Raw genomic sequence first — 25,669 nt, 5'->3', positions numbered from 1 at the left:
CTCTCATCTCACAGGGGATTTGTGAGGATGAACTCAGTCATGATTTTGAAGCATGCTCCTAGTATAGTGATAAAGACCTTAAAAACAGTACAAGATAGCAAATAGCTCAGTCTTTGGAGCACATAACCATAAGCAGTAACTAAGTTATGCAGAGACAAACAAAACATTGACCAGCTGCTGATTAAATGAACACTAAAGATCCTGTGCACTCAATGAAATGAGAGGTCATGTGGGAAAGCAGTACAGGATCATGTAATCCAAGGCTGTATTACAGGGTATAAGCACAGCAGAGTAAAATTAAGGTTGAGTGAGTAACCCTAACTCAGTAAGAGCTCTTAACCTTAGAGTCCTAATCTTTTTAACGGCTTTCATCTCCTCCAAACTATCAATATACATTTACAAGCAAATACATGTACACCTAAATTGTCAAGCATACATTTGAATTCTGCTATTCAGAGGTGGGCAAAGCCCCAGACACTGTTATTCTGAGTTCATCCAGCCTGTTTCTGTAAGAAACTGCTTCTAGTGTATCCTTAGTTCACCTTTTCAGAGAGTACTGCTTTCCCAAGGCTGCCGCAGGGTCCTGCTGACGGATTGCTCTAATTGCAGTTGGTGAAGTAAAGAAGGCAGCTACTTCATGCTCTGCTAGCACACGGAAATAGGCACCAGCATCTGGAGTTCCCACAGGCTTCCCCTATGGAGAGAACAATTTAAAATGTCACAGGATAAAAATACTTCATAATTCCTTGACAGTGCAAGACTTGAACATGTAACAGCAGCGGTAACACAGCAACAGAAGTAATTTCGAGTAAGACTTTACAGAAGGCTTTATTAAAAATAATAATACTGTGAGTGTATTCACTTGTAGGAATAAATTCACGAGCTTTGGGCACAATCTTTCGCATGTACACAGCACATACTAGCTACTAAGAAAAATAGGACAAATGGACATGTGAATGAAAAGACAGCCACGCAGAGCTGTTATTACACTGGCAACAGAGGGAGTCATGTCTACATCTACACTTATTGCGAAGCAGTCTGTAAAACACCGAGTCCCACCGAACTAGCAGTCTCTGGACACAGCGGCACTGCAGCTATATCCCCCATGCACAGGCCTACGGGACATAATGCCAGCTTTTTCTCACCTAGTAATTTCCTCCCAATTCTGGAAAAATTCCCACTTAGCTGCTTACAACTGGCCTCTTGGCACCTTTGTGCTGCTACCCCACATGAAGACTGAAGAGAAGCCAAAGACCCCTTTTCTGTTTTAGTGTGCTACCAGACTGTGGTCTGGTTTGTGGTTGGGGTTTTTTTAAACTAAACGTTGTCTTGAGTTAGGGGGCATAGTCAGGAGATTTATAATCAGAAGTAATCAGATGTGACAAATTGTCCAATGGTAAGTAATAATAACAAAAAATAACCAAAAATACTGTTCTGTGGTGCTGCAAATACGAAAAGCAGTCGGCACAGGATCATCTAATCACAATCTTACTGTATGTAATTACCGCAGTGCATGAACTGCTCCATATATATTCTGAAGTCATGAAAAGATTATGTTAACGTAGAATGAGCTTTACAGGTATTGTAGACAGGTAATGTAGAAAGGCAATACGGGTATTGCCATAACCTTTTCACTAGAAAGGCCACACTTTGAAGATGAACTTTGACAAAGCACACAAATTAGGAGAGACACACACTTTTCATACTGCAAATACAGCTTTGTCAATGCTTTATGCAAGAAGCCACAAATGCAGAGGAAGTTTCACTACTGAAATGTTACCATCTTTACAGCAGTTTACCAGTCACAAGACAAATTCATACCTTCACCATCCGTGTGTAAATGCAAATTTAGAATAGATAGATTAATAGGTCCAGTGGAAAAAAACCCAGCATATGAAACTCTAATTATTACTTTTCATTTTACCAAGATACAAAAGGAACATAGGCATTTGAATACCTAGAAGTATTTACTAAATCCACTATTTTTATTCTGATGAGGCACTAGTAACACAATAAATGTCTTTATGAATACACACACAAATCAAGTTAGTTGCCCTGTCCCAACATAAAAAGCAGCACGCTGGCTGCGATGCAGGCTCATAGGAATTCATCCCTTTCCCTCTCTCCCACCTCCCCGCTGCAGTCTTCCCCACACTTGCTCTGCATCCAGCTGTGCCTGAACACTGGCAAGAGCACTGATGAACCATTTGGCAGATTTAAAGAACGCAGGAGGCCTGAGGTCGGATACGTACCATTGGCTTTGCAGCCCTACAGTGAGATACTGCTAGTGACAGGAGTGCTGCAGCAGAGGATCACCATAAAAGGAAAAAAAAAACCAAGACAAAAACAGAATGCACAATCGAAAAGCCTTTTTTTAAAGGATGGAGAGGCAGTGAGAAGCAAATGGAGAGAAAATAAATGAAAGAAACAGTCCCCAGCCAAAGCAGCAGGGAGGAGTATCACCAGTCCCCAAAACTCTCTTTTTGCTAATAGCCTATCCGAAATTACCAAAACAAATGCAAAAGAATGCTACTTGCTTGACAAAAAAGTGAGTTATGTCCTTTTTTCTGTCATGTAATGCACAGTTCCCAAAGAAAAATCTTTCACCAGACTGTCTTTAAGCATCCTCCTTGCACACTTCTTCATCACAATTTTCATGTATTTATCCAAGCGCTCATCAGTATTTCTTCATGAACCTATTTATTCAAGTTCATGTCATCTTCCTATAATGTTCACTATACCTGCAGATCTGCAACCATCTGGTTACGAGTTCAAGCCCACATCACTAACTAACACTTAAACAAACGGTCTCAGACTGAAAAATTCTGTATTTTCGCAAACTTCTCATTAATTAATTATGTAATTGAACTAGCACCATTTGTAATCACCTTGGACAGCAAGAAACCTAACTGTGGAGCAATCTCAAATTGGGTAGTCTGCCAGTAATAATGTAGGCTGTTATTTTTAACCAGATGGAAATGTCCAGAGCCTATAAAAGAGCTGTGTCTGGCCCTGAGTGCACCCACTCCCTGCTAGGGGCTTGCCTGCTGATGCTCAAGGCCAGGTTTGCCATGGTGCAGCTGTGTAACCTTGGATCAGACCACTGGGAAAACAGCAGAGTTGTGAGAAGAGCCGACAGGAGCCTCTCCTTGCTGGGGAGGAGATTTACGCTCAGGCCCTCACCCGTGGTCCCTGCCTGAGCTCCGTCACAGCCCTGCCTGTGCCTCACACCTCCAGCAAGCTTGAGCCTGAGCCTGAGCCTGAGCCTGAGCCTGAGCCTGAGCCTGAGCCTGAGCCTGAGCCTGAGAGCATCTTCAACACAAGCAGCTAAGCCTTCAAGAGTGTGTGGGTAGGCATGCAGGGCTCTGAGAGGTTGATATTTATATGTCACAGGGAAGCTACAACAGCTTTTCTTTGGAGAGGTACCATTCTCAGACCTAGGAGAAAAACAAATAGAACACAAACAGTGTAAGGAAATGAATAGCAAGCTCCCCTGACAGTCGATAGGAAATAATACCCAAAGAATAAGGCGACACTTAAAATATTCATTTAGGGAAGAAAAAATCTGGCCCAGCTGTAAAATATTCTTACTGATTCTGCAGAAAAGCTTCCTTGGTGCCTTAGCAGCTGTTCACAGTTTATCAAATGCATAAACAAAAATTGACATAAGCAAAACAAATCTGAGACAGCGCAAATTAATTTCAGAGCCCAAAAAAATACACATAAAATTGCCAAAGACAGTTCTCATTTATTATATAAAAATTTTAAGAAGTACTGCAAGATGCCATGAGAGGCTTATTATCACATGCAATTTTGATTTTTAAAAAGTTAGCAATATAAACAATAAAGAACAGGGTAATTAAATTCAGAATATGATGACAGATTGCTCAGTCAATTGGGGACTACGAGCAAATGAGATGCTTCCACTGGATTTCTGCAGGGATCAGTTCAAGACCTGTTGCTATTCAGTATTTGCATCAATACTGGAGATGAAAATTTATTTTAAAAGTTACTGGCAATAATATCTGTGGCCGGCAGGAACCGAGAGCATGGTAAACAAGAACAAGGCAGTCAGAGAGTGATCTGCCTCACCTAATTTAAAAAAGAAAAGTAGAAACAGACACTTCTTCTACCAGATAGAAGGATTCATGTAGAAAAGACTGTCTTTTAATAACGCACCAAGAGACTCTGAGACAGACAGACAGATAGGAATGTCTTTCTGAAGTACCTAGATTTAGCATGTAATTTATCAGATGTCTACCAGCTGAGCAGACATCCTCAGGCAGAATGTGTTGATGGATAATACATGATTATGAAAGAAGATTCATAGTCAGGCAGCAAGAATGATCAAGGGGATAGAAATGTTCTCCTGTGGAGAAAGTGAGAAGCCACCAGGATGGATTACTTGAGGAAAAAGACATATAAGAGGAGCTATAATAAAATAACCAACAATGCATCAATAACAGCTCAGCAATGCCCCTTCTGTCTGACTCCTAACAACAAGGGGCTATTCAGTCAAAGAGAAATTCAAAATTATGAGGAGGAAATTCTCTCTGCATAGCAAATATTATACATGGAACTCACTGCTACTAAAACCTGCTGACACCAAAGCACACACAAAATCCTGACACATCAGGATTCAAAAGGAAATGTTGATAGAGGCATGCGTCCTGCTGCTGCTGGCCCTGCTGCCAAACCTCCACTAAGGACTTGAGATTATATGTCCTACTGAATTCGCTCCACAAATACAGTCACTACGGATGATGGCAGAAAGATGACAAAACTGGCAAACTCCAGAGGCAGCGATTTCTTTGTAAGCTGATGATAATGGCTTACAAGAACTGTAGGAAGGCTGGATGCCCCTAAGCTGCTAATGGCTGTGCCAAATGAGAGTAATTTTAAACCTGTTGCTGTTGTTGTGTACCCTGTGGATTTGTTGCAACAGCAGGGACTGGAAGGGCCCCAGTGAGTGTTGTGAGAAAGGCTCCACGTGCACAGCAATGTCTTGCTACAGCTCTGTGTGGGACAATAGCTCCTTCTCTGTCCTAGACCACTCAAATGAAGTCCTTAATGAATGGCTCCTTGTCAAGTGTGGGCATCCTCTTCCTTACCCTAGCTCCATTTCAAAGTCCCAAGCACTGGAACTCCAATGCTGCATTTTTCCTGACATCACAGAATCACAGGTAGTAGCTAGACTTTCTCTTCATGCTGTCCTGTTGCTTACAGCTTGCAATCCCATGAGCAAGAGCAACCCAGAGTGGGCTGTGAGACTTCAAATAGCTTATTTATAGCTGAAGTTTGTCATGCCTTGGAGAAAAACAATCCAGGACAGATTATTTAAAAAAAAAAAAAAAAAGCAAACAAACCTTGCTGTATTCAAAGGAATTCATTACTGTTTTCACATTCCTGACAATGGTGTTACAGCAAGTAAAAATTGAAAGCACGTAGTTTCCATAGCAATTGTTAAAATGACAAGTCGTCACCTACTAAGTAATTTAAAAATAAACAAGTCACTTTAAGAAGCGAGGGTATGAAGTCAGCACAGTTTATATTCTGTAATGGTTGTCCCTAGGCAAAGGGGATGAGGTGTTCTTTCCCCATACCTAAACAGCATACGGATACTCCCTAAACCAAAACCCATCACTAGGCAATCATTTAGGAAAAACTTTAACTACAAATTTATGAACATTCACTGTTAAGACAGTCTTCTGAGCAGAGGAAAAATTATACACTATTCCTCTTTGTAAACATTATTTTTCTCCCTGTGCGTACAGAAGCCTTCCTTTTCTTCCCATTTTTAATCCTCAAAAAGACAACACTGATGTCATGAACACTGTCTGAAGACTTGACTGGTGACATCTCAGAGAAAGAAAAATGGGAAATGTACTATTACTGTTTAATAATGTTCTCACCAAGAGCAAAAAATCACAAAGCAGACCTGTAGGTCAACCAGATATTAACTCTGATTTTTCTTTAATATTCACTGGTAAAGAAATAGGATTTTTACTCTTTTTATTTTCCGAACCAAACACATTTTAAATTCAGAGGTGCCTTTATAATGACAATAACCATATCGATCCCCACATATTCACAGAGATAAAACTTCACTGTAAGATGACTGTGTAACAGAAACTGCTGAAGGAACTCATCACTTTCCTCCCCATTCCTTCTTGTCTTACTCTACATCTGCTAGAATGAAAACCTCTTCATTGCAGTTTTTATTTTAGTGATTCTATTCTGCCAAATTCATGCAACAATTTTAATGTGGCCCAGTGTATCAGTGGTCAAAAATAGCTACTATAAAACTATCAAAGTCTTTTCCTTATCTCTGAAAAACTGCCATTTTTCTCACACTGTTTTCCTCTTTACTTAACTAGTGCGGTGGTGATGAGCTAATCCCTTTGGAATGAAGAATCTAATTAACATCTATTAGGTGTTTAAACATTAATTAGACTACAGTAATTTAATACTCAAGCTAATATGATATTTGATTCTATAAATGTGCATTTATGCTACCGGGTGAAGTTTTTGCTCCTTGTTATTCAGCATACCAGAGAAGTCAACCACAGTGGTCCCCAGCCTTAAAATTCTATGAATTTAGTGGGAAATCACAGGGGTTTTTCCAGACAAACTAGAAAACCGAACTCTTCCGTAGCAGAATTAAACTTGAAAAGGAATAAAAATAATTTATTTCTATTTTTTCTACTATTTCATTTCTATTTTTCTGGTGAAAGTCATTTATAACTGGAGTTCTCTGTTTAATTAGTCGTAGAGATCCTGAAGCCACTGAAGCCCCCAAAATTACATACCAGAACTATACTGAGCATCTGGAGATGAAATAAAGATGGAGATGGGGTTTGAAAAGTATCCAACATCAGGTAAATTGTGCAAGTTATAAAATCAGCCTAGAAAAGAGTTCAGTTTCTTTCTTCCTCAAATTTCAGCTGAACTCACGTATCTAGTGCTGATACACTCTGAATAGGTATGTGTTCGCTGCCTCCAAAATTTGATTAAAAAGCAAAGGAACTTAAAAGAAGTCCTTATTATTCATAAAGTAGGATTCTAAAATTAAAAAAAAAAAAAAAATCAAAGCAATACTTCTTGACTAGTGGATAGAACAGTTGAATAAATCAACTGAAAACTGTAGATGATTAAATACACTTAGAAATATAAGAATCAGTCATGCCCATGAGGGGGAAAAAGGAGCTTACTGTCTATATAGGTACACTTACATAGCATGTAGGTTTACCTTTATGAACACTCATCTGCATATGGGAATGCACATGTATGACACACACTGACACTGCAAGGACGAGCTTGCTTTAGCAGCATATGCTGAGATTTCACACACTCCTACACATACAAGAAAGAATTTGGTCTACAAAGTCTTTAGTCAAAACAGTTGACAGTTTACTATTTCATGTACTGCAAAACCAGCAGTGATCCTAACTAAAGGACCATTATATACTGCAGAGTTAGTGATCCACCTAACAGTTGACCTGAGAAGTCGCAGCCCTGTGTTGTGCTTGTCTATCTCTTAACTTTGCTCAGAAGATCTATTCTGTGCAAGTAAATCTAAGCGAAGTAAGAAAGCAAAGATTTCTAGCTTGTGTGGAGACCATATACCAGAAAATTAACCTCACATATTGATCCATACTATCTAACACAAAAAACGTCATCAACTATAAGATCAGCAAAGAATAGATATTTGTTTCCTAGAGTATATTTCTGCTTCATAAATGTTGAACATACTTATTAACTCTGATTACCTATACAAATAATTTAAGTTGCTGGGAAAGTAGATTCAAGATTGAAGGATAGCATGTTAGTACTTAATCATATATAGCTTACAGTGATGTCTACACATCCTTTTAAGCCTTCATTTCCAGACAACAGAACAAGGTCAAAAGAAATAACAGGGGGTTTTGCTTAAGCATATGGAATTTCCAAAGATTGCACAGGGTCTTTACATACTATAAAGATGTAACAGCAAAGACTGTTACCACCTGACAGGAGAGGGACAAATGGAGTCTTGTGGGATTTAAGTGCAGCACACAGACTGTTCTTCCTCACCCTTTCACCTCAGGAAAAGTCAGGTGAAAAATGCACGCTGAATACCTCAGTATGCAAAGCCATGCATACTTCAGTTAATTTTTCAGCCAAAGCTTGTTTCTCTTGTTCACAGTGGTCTCTTCTGCCACCACAATAATGCAGAAAAGAGTGTCCAGACTGTTTCTCTTCTTCGCAGGAAAAATGATCTTTTTATATGCAATAGAAAGAACACTGCAGCGATCTCTTTCTTTCATAAGTAGTTAATTGAGAGCCTACATGACTTAAGATACTAAAATCAATCCCCAAATTATTTAGTGAACCCTTAGGAGTTCTCACAGATGTATCCACCCTTGCCCTACATAAACAAACAACACACAGGAAGAATCTGACAAGCATAACCTCTGGGATGAGCAAAAGGTATAGGACAGCTGTACAGTGTGCACACATGCACTACAAAATATCACAAATCCACCTCTGCATCTGGAGTTATTTGCAAGTTCAAGTACACAAGTATATAGTGCTAGTTCTTCTGGACTTTTTTATCCATCTATACAAATGCACGTTATTTGAACACATGAACTGCAGTAAATTTACTGTTGTCCCTTTTTCACATAAAGATATATTTCGTTACTAAGGAATCCTTTCTGCAAAAGAACCTCATGAGGTCTACCTCGTGAGTTTAACATATTCTCTCACTTACCTGTTCCTCTTGAATTCTGCCTTTTCTTCTTTTCCTAGGATTTTGCCCTACTGCTTTTAAACAAACACCCTCCTCCTTTTTTTAAAAAACTACTTGATTACTTCTAATTTGCAGTGTCCTAGAAATAACCTTGCTTCCTAATGTTCTTCAGAACTTGTATGCGCACTAAGAACCAAAGGTCACTCCTGCAATCAGCAAGCTGACACTTGTCATTGACTCAAAAGCTTTCCAAAGTTCCACAGTGAGCTGGTTTGTAAATTCACAGAAGCAAGGATTCCACTAGATTAGCACATCGGAGACCCTTCAAAGAAGAGCTAAGCATAAGCAATACTCAAACGAATGGCTGATTTTTATTGCCATAGTTGCACTGTAGATATTCTCCACATCATGTATTTCAATAACACATTCATTGCAAGCTTTCACGCTGAACACTGAAAGTAAGCAAGTCAGTAAACTTTATCTGGACAGAAGGTACATTGAGATTCAAATTAAGAATAACCATTTGTTTAAGTTTTCTCCAGCTGCTGCAGTCATTGGCTGGGAGCATTAAGGCATGTGAGCTCCTCTGTCTTAGCTGTTTAGGGAAAAAAAAACCCTTGTGCCTGCTGTTATCACTTTGTGTACTTTAATATTTAATAAAAAAATACTTGTTTTGCAAACCTGCTTTTCTGAGAGATTATTGAAAAATCAATCCAATACCTAGAAGCTAAAAAAACAAGTTATTTGCCTCAGATCCTACAGATCACAAAATGATGTGGAAGAAAAACATCCTGACAAAAGCTCATTTTCTATTTCATAGAACAACTTAACACACTACCCACAGCCTTTCCATCAACAGAAGAAAAAGTTAACACTTTTAAAAGTTAACCACAAAGTTAAAAGTTAACCACAAAGAGAAGAACAATTTCCAAAACACTTTTTTAAGACCTCAAGATTTGCTTTGCTTTTAACATTGCATTTTGTTTCTTATTTTACATTTTTCTGTTACAAAAATGATAAACAACAGGATTTTGTACAAAGCAACATACACAGGTGTCATCTAGGCACAATCCGCTGTTCTATGAGAGATTATCAATCTTCCTACTACATGCACTGGTAAAAATAAACTTAGTACTATGTGAAATAATAGCATGAAACATGAATGCAAGCACATATGGTGTCACAGTCTTCGTTTATATAGCGAGTAGTGAGGTGAATTAGTAGATCAAACCATTTAATGCCAATGCTCTTTACCTCTTCCATTAGATGTTATTTGAGGTTTATTTTAGACTAGACTTAGCCTTGTTCACTGGACAAAAAATGAAGCTCAAAGTTTTCTGACAGAAACCTATCCTACAGATCTTTGCTCCCTTGACTGAAGGGACTTCTCTTCTAGGAAGTGTCATGCTGTCCCTTCTCAAGTTTGTAAGAATTTGTCATCTCCAGACACACAAAACACAACATCCTCTCCTAGATCCATAACAAAGGTAGTATAATGGCCTGTGGCTGAAGCCTCAGCAACACAGGTACACTCCACCATCTGCCATTTCTAGGTCTGCTGTTTTGGAGTTCCTTGCCCCACTGACCATCACTAGTCACACAGATGAAGTAGACAAGTTTGAAAGATAGTGAAGTAAGTTTTCCTTATGGATTACTGTAATAGACGGAACAGTATACACCCTGAAGATACACATACAATTTAAATACACGTGGCATGAAGAATGGACAGGCATAAACAGGATCATCAGGATCATCAATGAGAGGAGATGCTACCTTTTCAAAGGCTGGCTTTTTAGAATGGAACATACCTCATACAAAACTGTAGTATTCCCATGAAGGAGAGGTCCATAGCAAATGTAGGAATGACCAACAACCCAGCCTAAATCAGAAGCTGCCCACCACACCTAAAATGAAATAAAAACATAAATATAGTGGGGAGTTTTTAAGAGGAGTTCAAAAAAATTTACATGACATTTAAACAGAATTACCTCACCAGGTTTGAGTCCATATACAGCTGACATTGTCCAGTTCAGCATAACTGCGTAGCCACCTGTTGGTCTGACAACACCCTAAATGAGAAAATTTGAATATTTAAGATCATTTGAAGGATGCAATATTCCTGTCTTCAGTGAAATTTGGGGGGTTTTAGCAGTAATAGACTTAAAGTTGTTTAATTCCAATGCTCCTCACTTAAGAAAAGGATCCATTCTGACAAGCACATGCTTGTGCTAGCATTCCCACTGAAGAAGTAATTTTGGAAAACAAACAAACAAACAAACATACAATAAAACAAACAAAAAACCCCAACCCAAGCCCTAGATGACAATAGTTTTCAGAAGATAACTAACAAAGACTAGAATTCTCTCATTAAAATCAGATATACAAATATTTAGTCAACATATGCTGACAAAATTAAGAGATTGAATATTTACCTCACTTAAACTGTGGCCATCTAAATGCTAGGAATGTTTCAAACTCATTGTCTAGTCTATCATCACTGGAAAAGAGGAGCACCTGTGGAGTAGCCAATGCCTAAAATAACTGGGGTGAATTACTCCCTGAAATGTACCCCTCTTTCTGCACTGACTCTTTTTAAAGATGTCAGAAAATTGGCTTAAACCAGATGTCTATTTTTGAAAAGTTTAATATCTAGCCTGAAGTATACATATGAATGCAAAATGAAGAACATCCCAGTCTTACTCTGAAAGAGGGATTTGAAAATTAGGACGAGAGAGTATCAATAGCATCGTGCACCTTGGTAAGCCAAAAACCAGCTCTGGAACACCATTAATAAGAAGAATTTTGAAATATTTTGTAATATTTGTCTGTTTAATATACATTTCATCATCTTCTAGTTTTTAGAAGAGAGAATTTACACTGTATGTAGAAGAAAGAATTAAGTAAATTATGTCCTGGTGTCCTGAACTAAAATTCAGGTGAGATTCATCTGACCAAAGAAATGTCTACAATGCAGACATTACAATGCAGCTATCTGTCTGCGCTAGGCATGGTACATTCTCTTTATGTAGTTAATAGAATGAAATAGGCACTTTCAGGCCTCATCCAAGAAAGGAGGGACTGCAGAGACATATTAACTCATTAAAATGGAGACTGCCACAGCAGAGAAAGGTTAACTAACACGTCACGAATTTCAGAAAGCAGATTGACTTTGTTAGTCTCAGCTTCTAACTTAGTCCCTGCTCTGAGATTAACAAAAGTTTTGTTATGAAGGTCATAGCTGAGTAATTTTACTTGCATGACCATTTAAAAGCAAGTTCCTTAAATGAATAAAAAAAAGTTATTTTATTCATTAAGTTACTCATTGTAGCTTAGTGCTAGTTGACACTCTCCCTCTTATGAGGGTGATTCATTCAAGGTTGTCTATATTTTTCTCTGGAGAGGCAAGACAGTGAAGTAAACTTCTGAGAGCTTTTATCTCTGAAGTACTATATTTTGAAACTAAGTGTGAAGGAAAATACCTGTTGTAACAAAGGATCTTATCTTGGACCTCTTGACAATACAATTAAATGATTCAAGACACATATGTTGCTTTTGAAGTGCTCACATTCAAGGCAAAAGCAGAAGACATTTTTCTGAGCAAAACTGATGTTTGTTTTCCCTTACTTCTCCATAGATTCTGAACTTTATAGGCCACGTCATTAAATAATTTTCTAATAGTAGTCTAAGCACTGCCACATCCAGGGATGTGTGATACTGTCTCTGAATTTGTGATGGTAAGACCACTGACAGAAAATTATACTCAGCTTGTCTTCTACACTTGAAAAGAGAATTGTAAGTACCAAGCAAACACTCAAGCGTTTGCTTTTAAAATAAGATCCTTTAAAAATAGATCATTAAGACTAATTGACATTTGAAAGCAAACATTTTCAAAGAATGCTCTATGTCAGTTTTCACTTAATCAATCTAAACTTTCATTTTCATGGGAATTCTGTTCTCAGAACTGTTCAGTACCACAAGCCTTCAAAACATGTTTAATCCCATTTAATCTGTAACGTCATTCATTACATCTTATCTATGGGAAGATTAGCTAACATGTAAATAATGAATAAGCAAAGACTATTCAGCAATAAATGCTATCACACAAGCGATATATTAACTAATCTTGCCATTAAGTGACTATACTATGCTTATCTCAAACAGTTAAAACACAGAAGATGTTAATGGATAAAAGACATTCTACTGTCCTCAAAAGTTTATACCGTACAAACATTTTGAAGTAAAAGCAGTTTATCTTTATATCACTACTTTTTAAATAAAGAAATGTGATTTATTGCTAGACACTGACTTTAAAGTAGTGAAATGTGAATAAATGAGATTAAACCATTTTCAGCAATGCTTAACATTTATAGCACTGAGCACTGGCAAACATTTTCAACCTTTTTAATTAAATATTTTCTCAAGTGGAACTGCAAATAGGTTGGTCACAGACACTTAGACTACAGATAGTCCTTTACCTTGGGCAAGCCTGTTGTTCCAGATGTATACAGAATATAAAGTGGATGGTCTGAGGGAACGGAGACACATTTATAATGCTGTGCTTTTGCAAGCTCTTCTTCCCAGTCAAGATCGCGACCTGGGGCAAGAGGAACATGGCCCTGCCCATTGAAAAATAGAAAAGTGTCGAAAGAAAAACAGACAGAATAAATGGAGGTGGGTCAAAAAACATGTACTATTCAATTTTCTGTACAGTGCTATTCAATCTTCTGTACAGTAATCTCTCTGCTGCATTAGTTCTACTTACTATTTAAATCTTATGAATATAAAGTTCCCCCATAAAATTCAAAAACAAACTAAAAACAAATACACCAAAAATTGTACTTGTAAAAGAGAAAAGGCACGTGCATTACATACACATCTGAAAGTTAACATGAAGTCACAACAACTGTACACCCACCAAATTAGGTCGCTTGTAAATGAGAACTTTATCAGGTTTGCTCTGTACCCTTGCCAGTGCTCCTTCTAGGAGGGATATGTATTCCACTTTCCTTTTCGGTTCTACTCCAAAACTTGCTGTTACAATAAGTTTGGGCTAAAATAAAGAAGTTAGATTGTTAATATATACAGTTGCAATATATTTTATATATGTAACCTAATAACATGTTTTCCATTAAATTATTTTATTAATGACACTCAATGTATAAAATCTGTATTCATATAATTAGAAACAGGGGTTTAGGTCCTGTTTTCTAAGGAAATCAGGAGTTTAGGTCCTGTTTTCTAAGGAAATCAAGCTTGTGATCTTGCTGTCCATGCATCTGTTTTTTGTTCAGGAGCACTAACAACTCGTGACAGTCTCCACCATTTTCAACCAAATTTGAGTAAGAAATCAACAGTATTAAGTTCTTGTAAGTTGCACAAAAATTAGTGAACAGAGAGGAAAAACCCATCTCCATCTTAGCCGCTCCATTAAGGAAAAGTGGTACAGTGACATCAACAATTATCTGTCCTGTTTAGCCTGCTATCTAATTATCTGCCTGCATGCAATCACATATTTCAAAACTAGCTATAGCACTTTGCTGGCTCTTTTCCAGCCTGTAATTAAATGGCACAGGAGGGAAAATAGGGGAAAGAGGAAAAAGAAGGCAAACAAGAGATGACAGAAAACCAGAAATACAGGAAGAGAATAAGCTAAAGTCTTAAGGCACATGAGGGAAGTAAAGCTAGAGTCTTTCAAGTGATGGTTGCAGGATTCAGGATGCAAAACCACTAAAAATCAGATTTCTGTGCTTCTGGGGTTTTTTTACAATAATTTCTATTTCCAAATGTGGATTTAGCATCTTTGTCATTAAATTAACCTCAGGTTTTATGTAAGACTTCCTCAGTCAAGAAATCTGCATACAAACTACTATGACTTAGGTCCCAAGATCAGTATTTTTTTTTCTTGTATTTCAGGAAATAAAAGGTAGCACCAAAGAAATTATATGTTAGAACACATTTTAACTGGAGAAGAACAAGTCTTCAATCTCCTTGCTTTTGGAGTTTTAGAAGTATATTTATCTTATGCCCCTCAGTGTGATCAAACTAGTTTACTAATTGCATGCATTAGCAGAAATCTCATTAAGTAGGTACAACCCACAATGCCACAGTTAAGGCTGCATTAAACTCAGCACAGAAAGCACAGATTAAATTGTTTTCTTGTGCAATAATAAAAAGTTTCCTGTCGAAACCTGCCATTCAGGGAAGTTTGCTAATTAGTTTGTATTCACAATAAAGATTTCAGATGAGCTTTAAAATTTCAGCATTTGTCATCTTTCTCTTTTGGGATGCACTGATTTTAATAAAAGATGACACAATACAATGCAGTTAAACTGAAAATTCATCTGGAGGCTATTAGAGGCCTGAAATTAGACTATAATTAATGTAAGATATTAACACAGTTCTATTCAATTGTTAAGATGAAAGACTGTTGTCAATGCCAAGTTTACAGTCATTTGTAAATAGTGCTGCCTCTGCTCATCAACTACTTGGTATGCAGTAAGGAAGTCTAAAAATAACCAATACTAAATTGGCTAAGGTGATGTATTTCCCAAGTGAGGGTTACTACTTGCAAGCTTCATGGATCACTCTGTGCAAATCAAAGCTCCATTACTGGCTTTAACTGCTGTTTTCTAGTGTTTTAGCTCCCTGCCTGCTGACATTACCTTCCCTGCATCTCTGCTCCCATATTGCTTTTATAGACCCATTTACCACCTCTCCTGTGGCTCCATGTAGTCCTGCACAATAAGATTACATAGAAATATAACTAGTTTGAAGGAAAATCAGGAAAGTTCAAAGGTTTGCTGGTGAAGAAATGCCAGTGATAGTGAGCTGTAGGAAAAAAAAAAAAACAACAACAACAATATGAAGAAGTAGAAATGAGATAAAGCAAGGCCCAATAGTATCAGACCTAAAATTTTATTCTGTTGTAAAGTCACCTCCTACAAATTCTTCTATAGTCTCTAATAGCATACACGGCCAAGTTTAGAAAAAGCAATAAATACATTTTATTGGGCCAACTAATAAAGCTGCAAAAAGCCCAAACTGAAAACCTTCGGGGCACAAAATGTCAGGAGTGTCATAAAGAGGCTTACAGAGAGATCCAGCACTCAGGCCCTCACTATTCAACAGACAAAGCTCTTTTCTCTTTGTGCCGCAGCCACACGTCTGATCACAAGCCTATGCTCAAACTTTTGCTCAAACTGCGCTTTTGTTGTGCCTCCCTCCTCCTTAAAATGCGACACACATTTTAAAGAAATCCACTGCTTACGCAGCCATCATATAGTTCTGCTGCACCTGCTGGTACTGCTCTGGCTTTGCGGTTAGATGATCCATGTCAGATTGCCACGTGCATTTAATTCTGCCAGATATTATACAGTGCTCTAAAGAAAGAGACCTGAATCATACCATACAAGTAGTTAAAAATAAAAAGCAAGATACTGCCTTCTAATCTACAATACATATTCCAAAAATAAACAGAGCTTCAAGCGAAGATAAGACAGGACTGCAACTATTATAAGGCAATCATGCATCTTATGTACCAGCAGCTGAGCTTGCTGCCTAATCACTCAAAAGGCTGGATCATCTTATGATGAGAAGTAGGGGTAGCCATTCATAGCCATACCTGTGCACAGGAACTATGTCTTATTCAGAATAAACTGTTGTAAATATTAGCTCATTTTTTCAAGGAAGCCTCATTAAAATCTCCAAATGTGTCAACCATAAATAAGTGAGGAATACAGTATTTCTGGGATGGAAGATAGTAACAGATAGTTTTGAACAACTTGGGTGTCTCATACATTTTGTATTTCAAAGAATTGTTGTTCACTTGCAAATCATAATACTGCTTTAGTGAAGCATTTTCAAAAATCACATGTCTGAAAAACTCCACTACTTGCATTTTATTTTGCAGGGTTTGGACATAAAATCTAAAAAGCCCTCTGGAATTGCTATATAATTATTGTGATTCAAAAAACATGAGAAAATTTGGGTGTTGAAGGCATAGCAACTACTCTATCAAACAGACATATAAGCATATTGTTCTTAAGTATCCTTCTCAGTTTTTCTAGTTTACTAAGATAAAGTGCTTAAACAGATGTCATGTTAATTCCTCAAAATATAGTTAATGTCCTTCAAAAGTATCTATTGTTTCGATATTGCAAACTATATATTCCCAGATTCAGGTGAAAAGAAAGATGACAAGAAATGCCTGTTCTCACGCTCTGTATCACTTCATCACAATTCACCACAGAACGTCTGTAACTACCAATACCTGACAGGAGTAAAAATTATCAGCTGCAGGACTTTGCAGCATTCCCAGACCTATTTAAAATTCAAGATAAATTAAGGTAAGCTGGTAAAGTATATGTACCTTTTCATAGTCACTAGAAAGTCCTTGTTATTTCTTTCACTTAGATCTTCCAATAAAATGTGAAGTTTGACCTTTCTTCCACAAGAGCATCTCACAGCCAGCTTTCCATTCCACATCTTTAACTCTTTCTAATGAATCTTACCAACATTATGTCCTGTACTGCAGCATCTAAACCAATTCACATAAAAGCCTAATTGAAAGGTTCGAGTTTTTTGAGACTGCTTCAATTAACTTCTGAGTTCAGCAGAATACCATCTATCACAGCTACTTATATACATATCAATATCTCTAAGATAATCTCAGTAGTGTGCAATTCACTTATCAAGAAAGCTTTACACTATTGCAAAATTGGGGCACGTTTTGAAATTTAGATTGAGGATGTCCCTCTCCTCTTTACTTATGCTTTCATTACAACATCAGATGGACCAAAAATCATCCAACATATTTAGATGTGCCTTTTAAAGAAAAAAGAAAAAGGCAATGCAAATTAGGATTTAAGCCATGGCCTGCAGCTAGTAATTCTATAGCTAACCCTGCAAAAGACTTGCTGTGTGACCTTGGGTAAATCACTTAAACTTTCTCTGTTTTCTTTTTAATGCATGAAGCAAGGATTATGGTTACTGTGCTGTCTCTCTTTGCTCCTCAGAGAAAGTCCATTGGGATTAATTAGTTAATATTTGCAAAATACTCTAAAAGTAAGCATGCTAGATGATTCATATTGTAGCAACTTCCATTTTAAAAGTCTATCATTTTTTCTTCTACATTATTTTTCCCTAATCAAAAGCTTCTATGAGTTAAAATCAATTTTTACAGCTCATTGAAATAGTGAGGGAGCAAGAAGAAAGACAGGGAAAACTGTGGAGCTGTCGTTAGTCTTCCCCCAGCTCTTGTTCACAATTCCAACAAACCATTTCAGCTGTTTTATTAACTTCCGCTTTGTTAAAACATCAAGAGGGAGGAGGGGGAATGCATTCAGCTTTCTGTTTACAAATATTCATAAAATTCAAGCCTTGAAAAGCACTTCTGTACACAAAAACCTAAGTAAAAGTTCCAGAAATCCTGTGGACTTCACCCTGCATAATGTTTTGGTCTATAAGCCTAACCAACATGATTCAGTGATAGCTGGCTACCACGGATTGTCTGAATGATCCAGGTGACTGATCAAGATGACAAAGACCTTTGTCTTGTTCACTGGTAGAAAACAAGAACAGAAACTTCCACATTGTTAGCTGGTTTGAAACTAATGCATACACAAGCTACTAATATGCACATATAAGCTACTAAGTAGGTTATTAAAGTACTATTTGCATTTTCACTTACAAAGACTTACGTAACACTTCATAAACAAGTTCAACTTGTGCTAAACGTGGAAGCCTTAAAGCATTCACCTCTATTAATTATGTTCTCTGCAGAGTCACTTACTTAAGACAACTGAAGCTGCCTTGATTCATGTACAAATTAGATGAAGTAGCTATACAGCTGAAAAACGTACTACCTAGTATGTGTAAACATCAAGTAAACCAATAAAGTCATTTAGCATTGGCAGCATTTTCCTCATGCACTTGAGTAAAATGATGGGTGAAAAGCCAATTTTAAGGTGATGCTTTGTAGACAAAGATTGACAAATGAGAGAAGGAAGTATGCTGTGAACAGACAGCAGTGCGTTAAACTCATGCTTTTTTAAGAGGTCAAAATTTGTATCTCAATGTCTGCTATAAAAGTATCATCCTCAGCACAGATGTAGTACTTTGTTTACATTTCAATGTTAGATATTATAAACAAATTGAGACCGTGTGCCATGCGAAGAGAATCATAGAATCGTTTAGGTTGGAAAAGACCTTTAAGATCATCAAGTCCAACCGTTAACCTAGCACTGCCAAGTCCACCACTAAACCATGTCCAGAAGCACCACATCTACACGTCTTTTAAATACCTCCAGGGATGGTGAATCAACCACTTCCCTGGGCAGCCTGTTCCAATGCTTGGCAACCCTTTCAGTAAAGAAATTTTTCCTAATATCTAATCTAAACCTCCCCTGACACAACTTGAGGCCATTTCCTCTTGTCCTATCACTTGTTACCTGGGAGAAGAGACCGACCCCCACCTCTCTACAACCTCCTTTCAGGTAGTTGTAGAGAGCGATAAGGTCTCCCCTCAGCCTCCTTTTCTCCAGGCTAAACAACCCCAGTTCCCTCAGCCGCTCCTCATCAGACTTCTGCTCTAGACCCTTCACCAGCTTCGTTGCCCTTCTCTGGACACGCTCCAGCACCTCAATGTCTCTCTTGTAGTGAGGGGCCCAAAATGAACACAGTATTTGCGGTGCGGCCTCACCAGTGCCCAGTACAGGGGCACGATCACTTCCCTACTCCTGCTAGCCACTCTATTTCTGATACAAGCCAGGATGCTATTGGCCTTCTTGGCCACCTGGGCACACTGCTGGCTCATATTCAGGCAGCTGTCAACCAACACCCCCAGGTCCTTTTCTGCCAGGCAGCTTTCCAGCCACTCTTCCCCAAGCCTGTAGCGTTGCATGGGGTTGTTGTGATCCAAGTGCAGGACCCAGCACTTGGCCTTGTTGAATCTCATACAATTGGCCTCGGCCCATCGATCTAGCCTGTCCAGATCCCTCTGTAGAGCCCTCCTACCCTCCTGCCCAACTTGGTGTCATCTGCAAACTTACTGAGGGTGCACTTGATGCCCTCGTCCAGAGCATTGATAAAGATATTAAACAGAACTGACCCCAATACTGAGCCCTGGGGAACACCACTTGTGATCAGCCACCAATTGCATCTAACTCCATTCACCACAACTCTTTCAGCCTGGTCATCCAGACAGATTTTTACCCAGCGAAGTGTACCCCTGTCCAAGCCACGCGCAGCCAGTTTCTCCAGGAGAACGCTGTGGGAAATGGTGTCAAAGGCTTTACTAAAGTCTAGGTAGACAACATCCACAGCCTTTCCCTCATCCACTAAGCAGGTCACCTTGTCATAGAAGGAGATCAGGTTAGTCAAGCAGAAATGTTATCCTCTCTAGAAAAAAAGGTTTTTGACATTGATTTATATGAATAACTAATGCAATGGTGTTTGTTGTTCCAAATACATATTACCTTTGCATGATCAATGCGAACAGAAAGCTCTTTAGATGCAAATCCACCAAAAATCAGGCTATGGATGGCTCCTATTCTTGCACAAGCCAGCATAGAGTACATTGTCTGTGGAATCATGGGCATGTAGATGACCACACGATCTCCTTTCTTCACACCATGTCTGACCATGACATCAGCTAACTTGGAGACCTGTACTGACAAAACATTCACAACATATTAAAAGTTTTTCCAGATCTGTTGTTGCCCCATAAAAAACATCTTTGACACAATTAATGGACTCAGGACATTAAGGAGACAAGCCAGAATGATACAGAAAGTAGATGAACAATGCAATCCAGGTTCAATAAATTTAGGACAATTTCTTTTTTGCAAAAAACACTGTAATACTTTTTTTTTTTTTTTAAATGAGAATGGACTGAAGCTAATTATTTTACACATTAGAGCAAAAAATCAACGTTTTGCAAAATTTTAAATGACACTCTAACCATTCTTTCTTTTATCCAGATAACTGCTTATATTTCTCAATTTTAGCTTTTAATAATGGATGTAAACAGGGCATTTCATAATGCAAATTCTGTCCTAACCAGCTAAGTCCAAAACACAAATCAATATGGAGTAATATTTTCTCTACTACGGTGTTGTAAACTTCTCAGAACCTGAGGTAAGAAATCTTATCCCCTGAACCAAATGTAATACAAATTCAAAGAAATACATTTAGACTTAAGAAATCATTTTTCCTCTCACTTTCAGATTTTCGTTTTTGGTATGCGGAAGTCTGAAGACAGACGGTGCATGACAGCAAAGGACTGGAACTCAAGAAATGTCGTAGATCAGCAGCACTGTCAGCCATCTGTATCACCATAAGAAAATATTTATTACCTCGACAGTGTATAGTATTCTGTCACAAAACTAGTATTGAATATTTCGTTAGTAGACCAGGACAGACAATGTTTAGGCACGCTTGCACTACACTACATGCACTTGCCACATAGTAAGTTCTGTTAGAGTGAGCATGGGAGCCTGCGACAAGCACCATGCACTTGTCCCAACCTTCTTGTTGCAGCATGGAAATGTGGCGTCTTCTGAAGGAAACGCATATTACTAATTCTCCAAGAACAATTGAATGAACTCAGCTGTCAAAGGTTTCTCAAACTCCAGAGGCTGACAGTTGTGTAACACTCAGTATCTAAACCTGCTCACTACCTTTAAATTTTTCAATTAGACATCAATGTGTAGAGGTGTATAAGTAATACAGGTAAAACTTCATGTAACTGTGCACAAAACATGGGCTAATAGGTTAATAGGAAAAACTGTAGACTAAGAAACAAAGTAGACTAATAAGCTAATAGGAAACAGGATGGAAGTAGAACCATCCCAGGAAGTCGTAAACTGGAATACTCCATAAGCATGGTTACATGCCAGTCAGATGTAACAAGAACAGTTTTGCTTGCAATAGTTTTACAATAGTGATAAGACTAAAAAGTTAAATTCTCTAGGAAGTTCTTGGGATATCTGAAGGCATATAAATCTAAGTTCAGAACAAAGGAATTGTTCTTCCTTACAGGGGAACTCTTCTTACCTACAGTAGTAAAACTCTTCTTTAAGAGGTTGCCATTCACTAGAAAATACTAAAATGAATGTAAGAAGTTTAAATATTCTAATTTATTTCACTAACATGAATCTACTCCTGTATGAATTCCTCACATCTTACCTGTACTGCATTATTCCTTATTTATTCATTATACCACATAGATAAGGTTTCAAGTATAATTTAGTCTCATGAAAGGCTCTTTTCTTCAGGTATTATCAGACTGGAGAGAAAGGAAAGGGGAGACAAACTCCTGAGAGCAGCAGGGGGATGTTGCCTGTAGAACAGAAAATACCCAAGCTTCTGAAGCAGTAAGAGATGTTTTCAGTGACCCAGCAAATAATGCAAGCAACGGGAGCGGCCTAGGCCAACAATACACATTGTGCAAGTAGGACAGGAGGGAAGGACCCCCTTTTTCAAGGATGAGCTACTCAGGAGGGTAGATTTTCTTTGAAATGTTTTACTTTCTTTTCTATTATTCATCAAATTTGAGTTTTCTCTATTTAAACAGTTACCTTATTCCAATTCAATATTTGAAATTCTAGTACCACTGTTACTTTCTGAGATTTGTAGGCATTAGGCTCTTTCTTTTATGGTCATATTCAAGAAAACTTGGGGCAATTAAATCCAATCCTAGAAGCCTATCTGATACATGTACTGAAGAGGATAATATAGCATTACTTGCTGCTTCTCTCTTCAGTGGGAACACATGTTCAGGCTTTCAGCAACCTGAGACAGTAACATCCAGAAGCTCCAGATGCATCTGACCTGTGTTTGCATTAAATACACAGCTCTCCACTATGCATATTTCTACACTTCTGCCTGAGGATTTAAGAAAATGGAAACATAGAAGCTCCAAGCATGCATGCTTGCATCAGAAGATAACAGCATAACTTCCATTTTTTATAAACATTGCATAAATCCCTGCTTTTATTTTCAGCCACAAGAGAGAATATGTTTATAAGGCAAAGTCATTACCATACCAAGCTGAAAACTCACACAAACTAAGGTATGTATACAATTTATTTGTAACAGACCTCTTATATTAAATGTTACTGATTATCAAAAGAAAAGATCTTTAATTCTAGACCTATTAATACCTATCAATGCTCTATGAAACTGACATACGCTATCAAAACCCAACAAAAATCAACACGGCCTGGACACATACACAACTAGAATTTATTGCCATACCACCGACATTTACAGTCATATCTAGATAGGATTGGTGAAAGTAATTGTAAGTAAGGATAAAAACTCTACTTCTAAAGGTAAATTCCTTTTCTATACTTCCTACTGTGAAAACATTAATATCTGCAAACTCATTGTAACACAGAGCTTATATCACCTTATCACAGAATTGAGAAAACTAATCCTTATCTTTGCTGCTTGTGAGACTCTCAAGCAGAGTGTCGACAAAAAGGCCAGAGGCAACGAAAACAATATTTAATGAGTAATTTTATATCCAGTGTGAGTGTGGACAGCAGGCAATAAGTAGTTAAACACAATGGATGAGTATTATTATTCATTATAGTTATTTTATAATTATTAATGATTATGAAAAAGGCAAAGTTTGCCTGCTAAAGGAAAAAGGCATCATTTAAAGATCATAATTAGTAATTTTGCAATAGAAGACTCTCAGTGCCTGTATACAAGCTACATAACTTTGGTACCTGGCTGTAGGAAGGAGACAGCGAAGAGATCTGCATGCACTTAAGTCATTTTTATTGAAACCTATCATAGGTAAATTGTACTTTACCCATCTAAAGAATGTAAAGAAAAGCAGAATATATGTAGCATGCTGTAGACAGGAACCACGCGTCTTCCACGCAAACCCAGTAATCACTTGCCTACACCTCCCCACCCTAGAGAGTTTAATATCACCAAAGACAATAACCCAATACAATACATGGGTATCTATGATTTTCCTTATGCCCTTTCCTTCATCCTTCTGAAAGCCAGGGAGCATTTGGACTACATAACATATAATAAAACACTGTCCCTATCTGCACCTATTTGGAAGACTAGGGAACATCATAAAGCAGGTTTACATTGCCCTTAAGATTGATGTGGAAACCCTGAAACATCTAAGCAATCACTCTTTCTAAAAAGGGGACGGGGGGGAGAGCAAGTAGTGACATTTCATTAAACTGTTAAAAGCCATGAAACCTTCTACTTTGTTACAGTCTGTTGTCATTTATGGTTTACATTAAGACAGCATACTTTATCACTCAAGATTTTACAGTTGCTATTTTCCTACCAGCATGCTATTTCTCTGCTTTTCTTCAAGTTTAAGATTGCTCTATCACTTTAATATATTTGACACTTCAGTAATAAAATCACTTGAGACCAAGTGATATAATAAGAAACTCAAGTAGGCTTTCAGCTTTGAAGATCTGGGCTTAAATTACATTTCTATCAAACGCAAGCCCCCAGTGAGCATGGCTTTATTTTTACCCAGCCACCAAACAAATACTACATCTGTATTAGTAGTTCAGGTTTAGAGAAGTACTACAGTTCTAAAGTAAGTCACCTGGCCATCCCCAGTAGTTACAAAAAGCAGGGTTTGGTCCATGCCAAAAGAATTCTTCTTAGAAGATACTAAAACAGAAATTCTGCTCCAAATGCTCAGAAGAGGAATTTCAAACCTTCCTTGGTTGAACAATGGCTGGGTCTCACCAGTGTCAAGTCCTTCAATGCAAGCTAAATGCAAAAGGATTCTTCAAATACCAAGAGCTCCTGAAACATCCTGAAGTGCATCTCATGGTGTAAAAAGAGCCATGTCACATACACATCCCTCTAAACCAAAGGCAGCAAGTCACCTTATGCTCTTCAGCTTCTCCACTGTGTCATTTTTCCAAGACTACTAAAGAAAGTACTCCTTGCTGCTTTCCCCCACCCCTTGATCAGCCTCTTCACTGTTCTATTACTTTTCTTAATTATTGTTTCCTCCTTTTCCTACTGCTGCAAAAGCTTCTCCAGCAGATGCTCCACCCTGTTGCTAATGTCAAGCCTGCTGCCAAGTGGGAGAGGACTGACAAGTGGTGCTGCATTCATTTCAAGCAAAGGAAAACCATCTTCTTGAAGAGGTGGGACAACCATGCTTCAGAGGTGGCACAGTGCATGTGCCCCTACCACAGGGATCTTGAACAGATCGTCAGGGGAGGGGAGAGGACTCTGCCAAGCCCACTGCTCATCCACAGACATCCAAGGACATCCACGCCCTTGGTCCCAGGATGAGCAGTCCTGGGACGCAATCTAGGGAAAAGCATAGCAATGGTGCTGCACACATCTACATGCCTGCAACCTCCAGAGGACCCCCACGAAACAACACACAGGAACTTCCCCTTGGCCCACTCTCTGCCATGGCAGGCAATGGGAATTGCAAAATTGGTGGTCCGGATGCTTGCCTAAGTAAGTGTGTGTACTCCTTTCCTGTACGTGTATTGAGCGTGGGACTGTATTTAGGAGGTTTCTGGTAGAATTAGGGCACTGGTCGCAGAGCTGTGGAAAGGTGGTGTAGGTCTCTGGATTGACTGTGAGAGCTGCTACACCTTGAGAGATGATTCCCCAGGGGCTGTGACCTGTGAGGGAAGTTCTGTGGAGCAACAAGCTCCATCAGAGTCCACCTGCCCCATCCCAGCTCTACCTGTGTGCCAGGCACAGTCCTGGCAACTGCATAAGCTGTGGACATGGCATGCCTTGATAACACAGCCCTCCTAGGCTCCCGCACAAAAACCCAGCAGCACTGTCGCAAATGCAGTGTATAAAGGACCTACTCAGTGGTGGTAGTGGTGCTAGTACACTCTTCCACAAATAACAAGAAAAAATATAAATCAGGATTATTTCTATTTCTTTCTCATACAGCCAGAAAGC

The 25,669-nt window shown here is 38.3% G+C and overlaps 1 protein-coding gene across 8 annotated transcripts in view; it reads right to left on the bottom strand.

Annotated features, from left to right (window-relative positions):
• ACSS3 (acyl-CoA synthetase short chain family member 3) overlaps positions 1-25,669 on the bottom strand; it is a 99,438-nt gene that overhangs the window by 59,770 nt on the left and 13,999 nt on the right. For 6 of the 8 annotated variants that reach the window (XR_012042988.1, XR_012042990.1, XR_012042995.1 and 3 more), the window contains exons 3-9: positions 20,950-21,055; positions 20,206-20,399; positions 13,647-13,781; positions 13,207-13,347; positions 10,720-10,800; positions 10,540-10,635; positions 543-694 (exon numbers count right to left, since the gene is read on the bottom strand). Coding sequence is in view for 3 of the 8 variants with exons in the window: in XM_072864466.1 (XP_072720567.1) it covers positions 543-694; positions 10,540-10,635; positions 10,720-10,800; positions 13,207-13,347; positions 13,647-13,781; positions 20,206-20,399; positions 20,950-21,055 (905 nt within the window). In the remaining 5 variants the exon portion in view is untranslated. The remainder of the gene's footprint in view (positions 1-542; positions 695-10,539; positions 10,636-10,719; positions 10,801-13,206; positions 13,348-13,646; positions 13,782-20,205; positions 20,400-20,949; positions 21,056-25,669) is intronic. The other 2 variants (XM_072864493.1, XM_072864503.1) reach the window with 2 other exon arrangements.

Source organism: Ciconia boyciana, chromosome 1, assembly GCF_034638445.1.
Source record: "Ciconia boyciana chromosome 1, ASM3463844v1, whole genome shotgun sequence".
Classification (NCBI taxonomy): Eukaryota; Metazoa; Chordata; class Aves; order Ciconiiformes; family Ciconiidae; genus Ciconia; species Ciconia boyciana.
This window is presented reverse-complemented; position numbering and strand designations above follow the sequence as displayed.